The sequence below is a fragment of the Scophthalmus maximus genome, chromosome 5, assembly GCF_022379125.1.
Source record: "Scophthalmus maximus strain ysfricsl-2021 chromosome 5, ASM2237912v1, whole genome shotgun sequence".
Taxonomy (NCBI): domain Eukaryota; kingdom Metazoa; phylum Chordata; class Actinopteri; order Pleuronectiformes; family Scophthalmidae; genus Scophthalmus; species Scophthalmus maximus.
In genome coordinates this window covers 24,624,928-24,637,500 of record NC_061519.1, presented here as the reverse complement: position 1 = coordinate 24,637,500, position 12,573 = coordinate 24,624,928, and the positions used below count along the sequence as shown (strand labels likewise).

General features: G+C 45.8%; 1 protein-coding gene across 3 annotated transcripts in view; it reads left to right on the top strand.

Annotated features, from left to right (window-relative positions):
- pip4p1a (phosphatidylinositol-4,5-bisphosphate 4-phosphatase 1a) overlaps positions 1 to 3,880 on the top strand; it is a 20,525-nt gene extending 16,645 nt beyond the window's left edge. The window contains exon 7 of one of the 3 annotated variants that reach the window (XM_035633212.2): positions 3,715 to 3,880. In XM_035633212.2, coding sequence (XP_035489105.1) covers positions 3,715 to 3,738 — 24 coding nt within the window. In that variant the 3' untranslated portion in view covers positions 3,739 to 3,880. The other 2 variants (XM_035633211.2, XM_035633213.2) reach the window with 2 other exon arrangements.
- Positions 3,881 to 12,573: the final 8,693 nt, after the last annotated feature.

The following is a 12,573-nucleotide window of genomic DNA, read 5'->3' as shown; positions in this document are numbered from 1 at the left end:
CACTCGTATACGAGCGTAACCGAATCTGCAGCTCCTCCGCAGCCAACAGGTTTACTTATTAATCTTTAATGCATTTTCTTTTATTACTATTTCCCCCGCCCATTTCATCTCCCATTCAAACATCTATCAACATTTGCTCCTCCTCAGATTTCCAAAGACACAGTTTATTTAATTTTTTTACTTTACGTACTTATAAATGTTTTGACCCTGAGAATTACATTCTGTTAAGCGTCGCCGAAACAAAGAGGGGTATTGGATTTTAACAAATCGCTGTCTGCCTCCCCATACCCACAAATACCCCTGCGAGCGCAAGAGTTGTTTTAGATTTGCTGTCTGCGGCTGCTTGTACGTTCTCTTCCTCACAAGCGGCTCTATACCTTTCTTTTGTTTCGCTCTCTGAGGTTGAAACATGTCACAGAAACAATACTTCAGGCTTGTGTTGTCGCTCCTATGAAAAAGCAATATCGTATAATATTTGGGATGTAACAACGAAAAATGCACCGAAGCTCCAAATAAGCTCCTTTAATTTGCACGAGAAGAGCATATCGCTCGAGTCTTGTTTGCATTTTGATTGCATCCGGGGGCGTTTGTATGGCGAAAAAAGCACGTCCGCTGTGGTCGTCGTTGAAGACGGAGGCCGGTCGGGAGCTTTCTCATTTGTCGGGTGCACACGGAGCTTTTCACCCACAAAACAGGAAACGCTCCAAAAGCTTGACGTCAGTGAAAACACAAACACACACTACTACACGTTACATTCTCCCATAATGACTCGTCTGTGGCTCTGACCGTGGTGGCGTTTCTTTCTTTCTTTCTCTTCTTCTTGTGAATGATGTATTTTTGTTTTGATTTGTAAATATATTTGTCGTTCATGTACAATGGAAGCGACTAAGCGAATGACGTTGCACTCCGAGCTTAACACTATACTGCTGTGAACGCTGCCGACATTTTTACTTTATGTTAAAGAAGGTTGTTTTTTCGCAGCTCTTCTTCACCTGTTACATATTTTTTAAATGATTTGACAAACTACTAACCTAATACGCCTCTGGACGCCCGGTCGTGTCCATGTCTTGAACACACAAACACAACATACTGTACTTTACATCATGACGGAATCACATTCCCCAAGCGATGACATTTCTATCTCTCTCACACACACACACACACACACACACACACACACACACACACACACACACACACACACACACACACACACACACACACACACACACACACACACACGCACCCAGCACCTTATACACTGGCGAGAAACACTGCATACACCAAGTAAGTTGAGATGAAGTCAACCCTGCTAGACTGAACCGAGGTCGCAGACAGCTCACGTGCAAGTGTCATGTTATTTATTATGCACGCTGCAAAAAAAGAAAAGAAAAAGGGGGCCCGCTTCAACGGTTGAGTCATTTTCCCTGAAATTGTATTTATTGTGGAAGAAGTCTGATACGGAGTGAGATAATGTCATTTATTTCAAGACCGGTCCACGGGCATTTTTGTTTTTTTAAATATTAGTTGAAATCAGTACAATGATTTGCCAGTTTAAAGCTTCTTCTTTTTTTTTTTGTGCATTAATTTTTAAACTGAGTGGGGAAAAATGAAGATTCTAGGGCGGAAGGGAGGTGACGTGACTTGTTTAAGAAGACCTTTTTTTTTTTTTTTTTTTGCGGTGGAGTGATCATGTTTTATCCATGACTGCAAAAAGAAAATGATATCATGTTAATGCCAATAACCAAGACCCTGGCTGATTCACTCTTCAGAGTTTGTTTACACCCGAATAAAGACATGATGATGTGCAAAAACGGGCTGACGCGACCTTCTTTTCATTCGCCCGCGGACGAACCGGAGCTGACGAGACCATGAGTGGTGATGGGTTTCTATTTCATTTCAATTCTCACGTCATTACAAAGTGTCCCAACTGCCTCCCCAAGTTCCTGGTGCCTGATGAAGATATAAGGTCACTAATGTTGAATCATAAACATTTTTTCTACTGTATACTCTGTATGCTGCTCTTCTCCAGCACCAACTAAAAGGTTGAACGTGAACTTCACTGGCTCTCTAATGTCACGCGTCGGTCATGAAGCCGATATCTCTTTATCCACGATATGCTGCCATCTTGCAGTACGGTGGTGTTTTGAATGTGTTTATAATGTGAATGCAAAAATAAAATATTAGTTGAAATGTCGGCGTCTAGGTTGGTTTTGGTCAAGTTTGTATTCGTACTCCGCGTGACAGGCGCTGGACTTTTCAGTCATTTATCCATTAACTTTTTTAATAAAAATGTATCTTAGCAAACTATTATAACAATTTATTCTTTAGCAATTTCACCTGTTTGTGTGTTAGCTTACTGTTCGCTAGTTCATCTGTAAGCATCCATTACTTACTTGAATTCACAATATTCACCACGTAGCCTTTGCTTTTAGCCAAATTGCGTATTCATGAATGTTTAATTGTTTAGTTTAGTTATTAACAATTTCAACATTTTGTCCACAAATCGGGTTGACGGTTATCCTTGTTGCTGTCAACAGTTATCCCTTAGTCTTGATCAATTCAACATTTTAGGTATAACTTTAGCTATTTAGCTTTAAGGTAATAGCTAAGTAGCTAAAGTTACCAAGAAAGCTAAAGCTATTGGGCAATGTAGCGAAGTAAAGCTTAGCTAGATAGGTGAAAGCTAAGCTAATAGCTAAGGTAAAAGTTAATTTTACCAAATAGCCCTTAAGCGAAATTGCTAAAATTACCGAAAAGCTAAAGCTATTCGGTAATAAAGCGAAGTAAAGCGTAGCCATATAGGTGACAGCTATACTGCAATCTAATAGCTAAAGTAATAGCTAATTTAAGCAATTAGCCATTTAGCTAAAAAATAACTTAGCTATTTTGTCTCCCCTGCTTGCTTTTAGTTTTTTTATTGACCCACAATTGCGACAATTGGAGTTCTTGCGACTGAGACGTTTTGTGACCTTTGCAGTGTCGCACTCATCCAATTGGTTATTGTAAAATTTACCGCCAAAAAATATTAGCATCACACCTGACTTGGACTACCCACGCCTCGTCTATGTCACCTCAGACAAAAAGTTCCTCCTGATTTAATAATTTAAAAAAAAGTGAATATTTATTTATATAACCTATAAGCTTTTGACTCAAATCACAATTTCAATCTTTCCATATACAGTTCATGCCTTCAGCCAAATTTGGGGGCATTACAAAGCCCAAATTCAGTGGGCCGCTTCCCCCTGTGATGGTTGTCAGGTGTATATATATTCTTGATCTTAAAACAGAAAGCGCAAAGCTGTCGACTGAGTAAAGGTTTGAAAATAAGGTGAGTCACCGATTAGAAGCTGTCGCCCACTCTCTCAACTCAGGCTAATTCCTAATTATTAAAATGAGAGAAATTGAGCCAACTGCTGCTTTTTTTTTTTTTTTTTGCTGAACCTGGACGACTCCAATCACAGAACCACTCATTTAAAAAAAAAAAACTTTGTGCCGTTCTTTCAAAAAAAAAGAAAGAAGCCAAAATCAGCTTTTATCTTCATTTCTTCTTTAATGAGCAGCTCTAACCTTTTTTTTTTTTTTTTTCAAAATTCATTATTATTCCATCAAAATGCTGCAAAGAAGCTCATCTTCTTTTTTTCTTTTTCTGCACAGGACTCGGCCGCTGCCAGGACCTCTTGAGTTTCATGCGGATATATTTTTTTTTTCCAGGACACAAAGAGATGGAGGGATTAAGGACACGAGAAACCCTTTCAGAAACCACAGCTCCCCGCGGAGAGCGGCCGCGGAACCAGGGAGGGTGAGAGAGAACCAGAGACCCAGGGAGGCTGAGAGAGAACCAGAGACCCAGGGAGGGTGAGAGAGAACCAGAGACCCAGGGAGGCTGAGAGAGAACCAGAGACCCGGGGAGGGTGAGAGAGAACCAGAGACCCAGGGAGGGTGAGAGAGAACCAGAGACCCAGGGAGGCTGAGAGAGAACCAGAGACCCAGGGAGGGTGAGAGAGAACCAGAGACCCAGGGACCCAGGGAGGGTGAGAGAGAACCAGAGACCCAGGGAGGCTGAGAGAGAACCAGAGACCCAGGGAGGCTGAGAGAGAACCAGAGACCCAGGGAGGGTGAGAGAGAACCAGAGACCCGGGGAGGGTGAGAGAGAACCAGAGACCCAGGGAGGCTGAGAGAGAACCAGAGACCCGGGGAGGGTGAGAGAGAACCAGAGACCCGGGAGACTGAGAGAGAACCAGAGACCCAGGGAGGGTGAGAGAGAACCAGAGACCCAGGGAGGGTGAGAGAGAACCAGAGACCCGGGAGACTGAGAGGAAGACAATTGGTCCCATAACCTCCTGGTTTTAAGTGAGAGGGGAATTGGCCTGCTACACACACACACACACATACATACACACACTCAGCCACCTTCTCACACACACACACACACACACACTCAGCCACCTTCTCACACACACACACACACACACACACACACACACACACACTCAGCCACCTTCTCTCACACACACACACACACTCAGCCACCTTCTCTCACACACACACACACACACACACACACCATCCTTCCTCAAAGTGCTCCGGGTCCATTGTATTGTCACTTTATTGACTTAATTCTTCATTCATATTATACTGCTTCGCCTCTGCTCTCTTCCCGTTCTCCCTTGGCCGTCTTCTTCGCAGTTTCCCCCCCGCGAGACACTTCGGTGACAACTCGGCTGACGTGGGACTCACAAAATGGTGTGACGCGGGGGGATGGAGACGCGGAATGTGATCTGGCTCCAGAAACAGTTTCTTCTCATTCCAGCCTCGCTTTGATCACGACGACGGTCACGACTGCATCTCTTGCAGAAAGATTGCAAAAGACGCCTATTATTGAAGAGGATGCGTTTTTTTCTTTCTCTTTTTTTTCTGCCGATCACTCTCACAGTCGAGAATCATGTCGCCCCGTCGCCGTTTCCACTGATCCAGTCATTAGCGGGGAGACGTGCTCTTTTTGGATGATAATTATTACGACTCGACCCATTGAAATGCAATAAATGCATCGCGCGGAAAAAATGGCTTCCGCGCGGTTCTGAGACGAATTTGACAAAAGCTGCTTTTGTTGTTTGGGGTGCTGCGAGTGATTCCGAGGTTCCCGAGTTTCAAAGAGGATCCGGATTGCGTCGAGACAAAATGCAAATGAAGTGAACTACAGAGCTTCACAACGTTAAGTAGGGCCGCAACTAACAGCTATTTTCATTATATTTTCAATCATTATCAATCTCTTCTTCCGACAACGGGTCGGACGTCGTCCATCTTTATTCACCACTGACTGTAAATCAAGATGAACGAGATGACAGCTCGCGAACGTGAAGACAAAACATCTGGATCGCCCCCTACTGGCTGTTTGCGGTAGCGGTGATAAACCCTCGCCTCCTCCATGTAAGCAGATGGGACATGGGCCGAACTAAAAAGTCAAAGTACTTGTCAAATAGTTGTTTTCTTTAACAAAGACGGATTCTGTGATTTCAGGTGTCGTGTTTAGTCCGGTCCAGAGTTTGCATGTTCTCCCCGTGTCTGCGTGGTTATTAGATCCTGAGAGATCCCAACATTTCCGTGTGCTGAAGATTTGGACAGAATGATTCTCAGTGCGTCTGGCATATTTCCATTTTTTTCCCCAAAACATCGTCTTGGGTTTTGAATATGTTACTCCACATGATCAACAGTAGCCTCAGTGTGCAGACAGTGGGACAAGCTTACAGCTTATTCCAAAACTCTGTGTCTGACAGAGAGGAATTCAAATTGTTTTAAGCTCCAGGGGGAAACCGGGCCGGGCGGTGGAAGGTGGGAGGTGATGTATGTCGGCTATGTTGAGGGGCATGTTTCCCGCTGGTTATTCTTTTATCTCACCTGCACAACATGTCTGGTTCTTTATTATGTGTAACTGAGTTCAACCAAATCTAACTAAGCAGTTTATTGCTTCAAGTTATTCCACCGCCACGCACACACACACACACACACACCGAGCTCCTCTTGCAACACTGACAGTGAATATTGCAGCAATAATAATAAAAAAAGGCAGCGCCTCGCTAAAGCCTTGATCCCTCTTACTTCTAACAGGATTTGACCCTTAAGACCTGGAGCATGAACCCTCATCTGCTGCAATTCCATCATCCTGTTTAGCATACACTCTCACTATTGTTCTCCCGTCTTACACACACGCACGCACACACACGCACACACACACACACACGCACACACACACACACACGCACGCACGCACGGAGAGAGACATTTCAGGGCCTGAAATCACCACCCTCCCACACACACTCACACTCGCACAGATACACACTCACACACACACACTCACTGTACTGGATGATGTAACACCCGCTTCATTTTACGCATCACACACAACCTGGTGGATCCGGGGAAATGTACATCTTTTTTTGCGAAACAACCAGCCGCTGGCGCCGCAGAGAAAAGAGGAGAGACGGGGGGATGACGGAGAGGCGGCGGGCTTAGCTCGCTCCGAGTGGATGATACGATTGAGCGAGCGAGGAGGGGAGATGAAGGGGGAATGAAGGGAGGCAGGGACGACGGGAGGATGGAGAGGAGAGACGGAGGAGAGGAGAGACTGAGCCGGCGGCTGAGCACCAGATTAAACTCCGGGGTCGTCAGCTGTAAAACAAACAGTCCTTTTAGCGGGGATCAAATCCAGACTTAACCCACCCCCCCCACCCCCTTCTCATCCTCCACCATCAGCACTCCCTCCTCATCCTCACACACACACACACACACACACACACACACACACACACACACACACACAGAGGAGATAATGCCACTCACTGATGGAGGAGGGAGAAAGAAGAAGAAGAAGAAAAAAAGAGTAAAGACAATCTCGGGGGCCCACGTTTTTTCTGTACACGCCGCTTCCTAAATTGCCCCTCGGGGAATGTGAAGTCTTATTATACGCAGACAGAAGTCCTTCATTACGTTTGGGTTTTTTTCCTTCTTCCGCCGACCTCCTCTGCCTCCTCTGTTGGTGATGGACCGGGCTAATATCTCGCACAGACACAGGCTGAAGAGTAAATAAGGCGAAGAGGGGATGGTCGTGTGTGTGTGTGTGTGTGTGTGTGTGTGTGTGTGTGTCCCCTCTCTCACACACTTCTGTGTTTATATTACATCTTTACTGTAATATTCCCCCTGACAACGCCGCCGCTCGCCTCCATATTCGGCCCATTCGTCTAAAATCTCCCGTTCTGTCGTCGGGGCTCTGGATGCTGCGTCGGGGCGGCTCCATCAGTCCGAAGGCTCAATTTCCAAACTGTCAGCTTTTATACTCACTGGGAGGCCTCTTCCTCTGTGTGTGTGTGTGTGTGTGTGTGTGTAAAAAGACAGGCTACGTCTCCCGAAATCCACAAGCTGTTTCCCCTAGTGTGTAACTTTTTATAATAAATATTATAATAAATAATAATAATAATTTATATTAGTGAGATGAACAATTTGAGCTTTTCTTTGGGGGGTAGTTGAGTTGGAACATTTTTGAAATAGTCCCATGTGAGACACATTGACTGTGATTCATTTTTCTTTTCTTTTTGGCAGGTAACAAACCGTTTGGAGGCGTTGCTGAGACATTGTGGGAACATCTAATTCCACGTGTGGTTTGCAAGGAGCCTCTGTTTCTTGTCGTTGACCCCAGGAAGCAAACGTTCCCCCAAAAACAAATGTGTGACTGGTCCTTCAGGAAATAGATGTGAGGGTCTGACAGATGAAAAAATGCAGGAAGTGCCTGTCGCGCCTGTGGCCACACCCACCAGTGATGTCACGGCGTCCTGGACTACACCTGTACACCTGTCAGAGTCATTAAACTGATGTCAGGATCGGGGGTGCGGGTTGGAGTTGGGGTCTTTTTCCTTTCAGCCGTGTGTTTTTCCACCAACGAAACCAACGTGAGCTGAGTAATCGATCACATTGCATCATTGTTTTCTTCAAATTCTCATCATTTCACACAGTGAATGCGTTTACCTAAAAAGAAAAAAAGAAGAATGCTCACTTCTCTCACTTCCTTTGATGGATTACACAACTCGAGCAAGTTGCCCATGTCTTCATACTAGTTTTCATACAGTGCAATGTGGGACTTAATGGAAGTTGTGGACACACTACCACGTTGTTTGTAAAAAAAAAACAAATCATCATCTGTGACGTAAGTTGTTCTTGATCTAATATATATATATGCATAAATATATACAGTATATATAGATGCATATAAGAGTGTGTGTGTGTGTGTGTGTTAGGTTTCAGGCTCTCAGCGTGTGGGTCCCTGGGCCCCCGGCCTGCTAAAAGCACAACATTCAACTCAATTAGCCGCATACATAATTGATAGCTGTCTGGGAGGGTATTTGTATTTACACTGGAATTAAAAGCCTCCGGTGTCGGCTATCACATCTGAGGGACGACAAGTGTGTGTGTGTGTGTGTGTCTGTAGGCGTGTGAGTGTGTGTGTGTGTCTGTAGGCGTGTGAGTGTGTGTGTGTGTCTGTAGGCGTGTGAGTGTCTGTAGGCGTGTGTGTGTGTGTGTGTGTGTGGAATGTATGGGGATACGAGTTGCTACATTGTGAGCTCTAAATGGATTGCTGCTGGAAGCTTTTCTTTGTCTCCTTTTCTGCTGCAGAGAAAACCAAATCACTTGCTAATCCACTGACAAGCGCAGCAACGCACGCACACGCACGCACACACACACACACGCACACGCACACACACACACACACACACACACAGTCTCATTAAATGCCAACTTTCCGGAGCTGACACTCTGCGATACTCGTCCCTTTGAACGCAGCGAGTGTTGCGAATCTGAGAGCACATGCCTCATTCCCGAGGCGTGCGCTTCCTGCTCTGAAAAGAAAACAGTTCACCGAGAGAAGTGTCCCGTACAACTGTGTTCATGGGCATTTGACGCGTGATCACAACTGTGACCTCCAGCGGTCCAGTGTGGTTCCACACTTCCAAATGTGTAATTGCAGCTCATCTGCACGTGCGGCATTCCGCACTGGCATGACGTGTCCGTCCTGCCGTCGGGGATTGCGTCCTCGGCACCTGGGACGTCCGGGGAACTCGAGTCGAGGAGGCACGCGAAGCTGGAGCGGGGTCGCGGCGCCGCCTCCTGAGGCCTGCGCCTGCATGCGGCGGAGCACTGAGCGGCCCGTTGACCTTGCGGAAGGTCACCCCGCGTCCGCTGAGCGAGGAGCTGAGCGCTGCGCTCCCGGTGTTGAGTTCGTCGTCGCCTTCAGCTCCACTCAGTCACACCCCTGCCCTCGGCTCTCACGCTCCCAATGCGCTCCAGGCAGACTCCTGCACCTCGTTCCCGTCGCCCTTTTCACTTGGGAAATGAGCAGCAGTTGACCGACACACACACACATCGCTGCTGCGCTGTGAATAAGGTCTTATCTTTATTTCTGATGAATTGATTTGTTTTTCAGTCCATGAAACATCAAGAAGAAAGCGGAAAAGGTTTCAGGAGTCATTAAATTGCTTGTTATGTCTGTTTAACATAAAATTCCCAACTTTTTGATTAAAGGGGATTGATGAATCAGGTGAAAGTAGCAAATTCTCACATTGAAAAAGAAAAGCCAGAACCTCAAGATTTTTAAAGATTATTCATCGAAACATAAAAAAAAATCACCTACTTTGATTGTCAGTTCATCAGCGAAGTTATTTTAAAGGTGAATTTAATGAGGAATCTAAAGATTTTGCTCTTTTTCTTCATAATGTCAGATTGTAAACTGATAAAAAAAAAGATAATTTAAAGACAAAGGGAAATTATAATCTGTAACATAAGTACAAAAATACACATAGTTGTGAGTCGCAGCATTTGATTAATCATATTATCAAAACTAATATTTCATTGATTCATTTCCCGTTGATGAACTAGATAATCTCAACGCTGCGAGAAGTAAGAGTTTTCTTTTCTCCTCAAAAATACGTCAATGTAATCAAAAAGTAAGATCTTTTGGTTTTCACCTCGTCTCGCTTTAATTCTGGGATGGGACGGGGGGGGGGGTGTTACAGGAGAAGGGAGTGAGGTGAGGTGGGGGTGTGTGTGTCACGTGTGTGTGTGTGTGGGTGTGGGTGTGGGTGTGCGTGTGTGTGTGGGTGTGTGTGTGCGTGTGTTTGTGCGTGTGTGTGTGTGTGGGTGTGGGTGTGTGTGGGTGGCGAGATGAGATGGGGGGTTTAAGATTCGGTCCCTCCGTCCTCCCAGACGTGAGCTGGTCCGACAGGCGAGCTGATCATTGTTATTCGTCCCCTGCTGCTCCACGTCAAGGTAACGGGACCCGTTCCATCATTATTCCTACACTTAGACAGACAGCGAGTGTTCATCGGCCTCGTCGGGGAGAGGTCTTGTGATAGTGGATAACTTTTGTGGTTCATCGTCTGTGAACGTGTCATTCAGTGATGTTCTGCCCGTCGTCGGGGCGACGGGGATCAGAGAGTTGCGTTGTCCACGTGTCTACATGCTGCTGATCCTCTCATCCGGGGACAATGGCCTTTAATTTGTGCTCAAGCGGCCAAGCGACCAATTCACATGAGAAGGAGGGCTGCACATATCACAGTCTACTATCTGTTGATGTCTTTTGAAGAAGAGGAAGAAGAAGAAGAAGGAAAAGAGGCGAGCATTGGGACAGTAGAAGTATATATATATATATATATATATATATATTATAGGTCAGTCAGACTCTAGAAGACTGCTGGACAGAGGCCAAAGTCAGACGCGACACCATGAGATATTCACGCGGAATGAAAAGGGTGAAAAGTGTGAAAGGTGAAACGAGAACGCCGTCAATTTGCCCTTTTAGTTTCACGAACAACCACGGGGTTCATGGGGTCAAAACCCAGAGGGTCGGCGGACGAGCATCGTATTTCAGTGTGACTGAATGTAAACGCTGTTTTCAAACCAACCACCTTCGTTCAAATTGATGTTGCTGCTGGAGACAGCTCAGCCCACAAAAGTTATTGGTTAAAGCAAAATGCCCTTTTTAAAAAAAAGAAGAGAATGTCCTTCCTCTCGTGTAAGTAGAGTTTTTTTTTTGGCACTGTTTCCTTTTTAAAAAATTCTTGTACGTTGTGTTTTTGCACCATAAGCGTGTGATCGTGCTGGTGTAGGATAAAGTCCCAGTGATCGCGTGTGTGTGTGTGTGTGAGCGTGTGTGGGTGTGTGTGCGTGTGTGTGTGTGTGTGTGTGTGTGTGTGTGTGCGTGAGCATGTGTGTGTGTGTGTGTGTGTGTGTGTGTGTGTGTAGTGCAGTTCAGAAGAAGAGATTTTTCTTCTCCTTCTCCTTCTTCTTCTCTCCCCTTCAAGATAAGAGGGTATGACAGCTTGTGGAAGAGGACGTCTTTCAGTCGGAGGGGAAAAGGGTTATATGAAGCACTTTATTTTTTATTTTTTACCAAGAGATGAGTTTTCAGCCTTCCAGGGAAGATGGTGGTGGTGGGTGTCATTGCTGCTTCCAGTCGCCTGGGAAGGTCACTGCGTCTGTGTGTGTGTGTGTGTGTGTGTGTGTGTGTGTGTGTGTGTGTGTGTGTGTGTGCTGGATGAAAACTCCAGAAAGAATATACCAGTCCCTGCCAGCAAAGTGAAGAACACGCACGCATTTGTTCTGTTACATTAGTAAAATGTGATTCCAAGCACATTTGCGAAGCTCATATTCGCGACACAATTATTCCGACGTCGATGCAAAATGTAGTCCGGAGATACGACGTCTTTGGTTCGTCGTTGAGGTCGTTCGACGACTTCCCCTTTGTCGGCGACACGGAGAGCAGCAGCAGCAGCAGCAGCAGAAGAAGAAGAAGAAGAAGAAGCTGCACGTGCGCTGTGTTGTGACGCCGACCCTCGTCTGACACCGACACGACGGCCAATTAATATTTCATCTCTCCCTTTCTCACCTCATCATGACGATGATCACAGTAAGCAGGATGCAGTGCAGCTGTGGCTCCTCGGTGGGACACCTCTCCTCGCCCTACTGGAGCAGAAGTAAGACAGCGCCTGCGTGTGTGCGTGTGTGCGTGTGTGTGTTCAAAAGTGTCCCACATGTATAAACCCGCCGCTCAGTCACACTCTGGGATCACTCAATGTAAACCTGTCATTTTAAAGGTCCCATCTATTACACTTTTTTGTACTTTGTAGATTTCACATCTCCTCCCTCACGTTGTCCGTCTGAGTCGGGCCGAACCCACGGGTCAGGTCGTTGATCGCCTGTTGCTTGGTGAAACTCACCGGGGAGCGTGGCCGACCGTGGTCGTGGACAGACGGGGACAAATCTGGATTAAGCGCGCCGCCATTTCAGCAACAAACAACAACAAAAAAAGGAATATTGTCCTTGTGAAGGATGTGCAGTGATGTATTGGCTCCCCGAGGGGCCAATGATCGTGCAGCATTTCCTCCACGTTTTTCTGTCTTGCCACTTGCTGGCTCAGAGACGAAAGGACGACTTGGTGCTGTGTTGTTAAGTTCATCTTGATATAGTCGAAGTTAAAGTTATCATTAAAAAAAATATATGTGAGAGTTAAAGCTACAGTGTGTAATA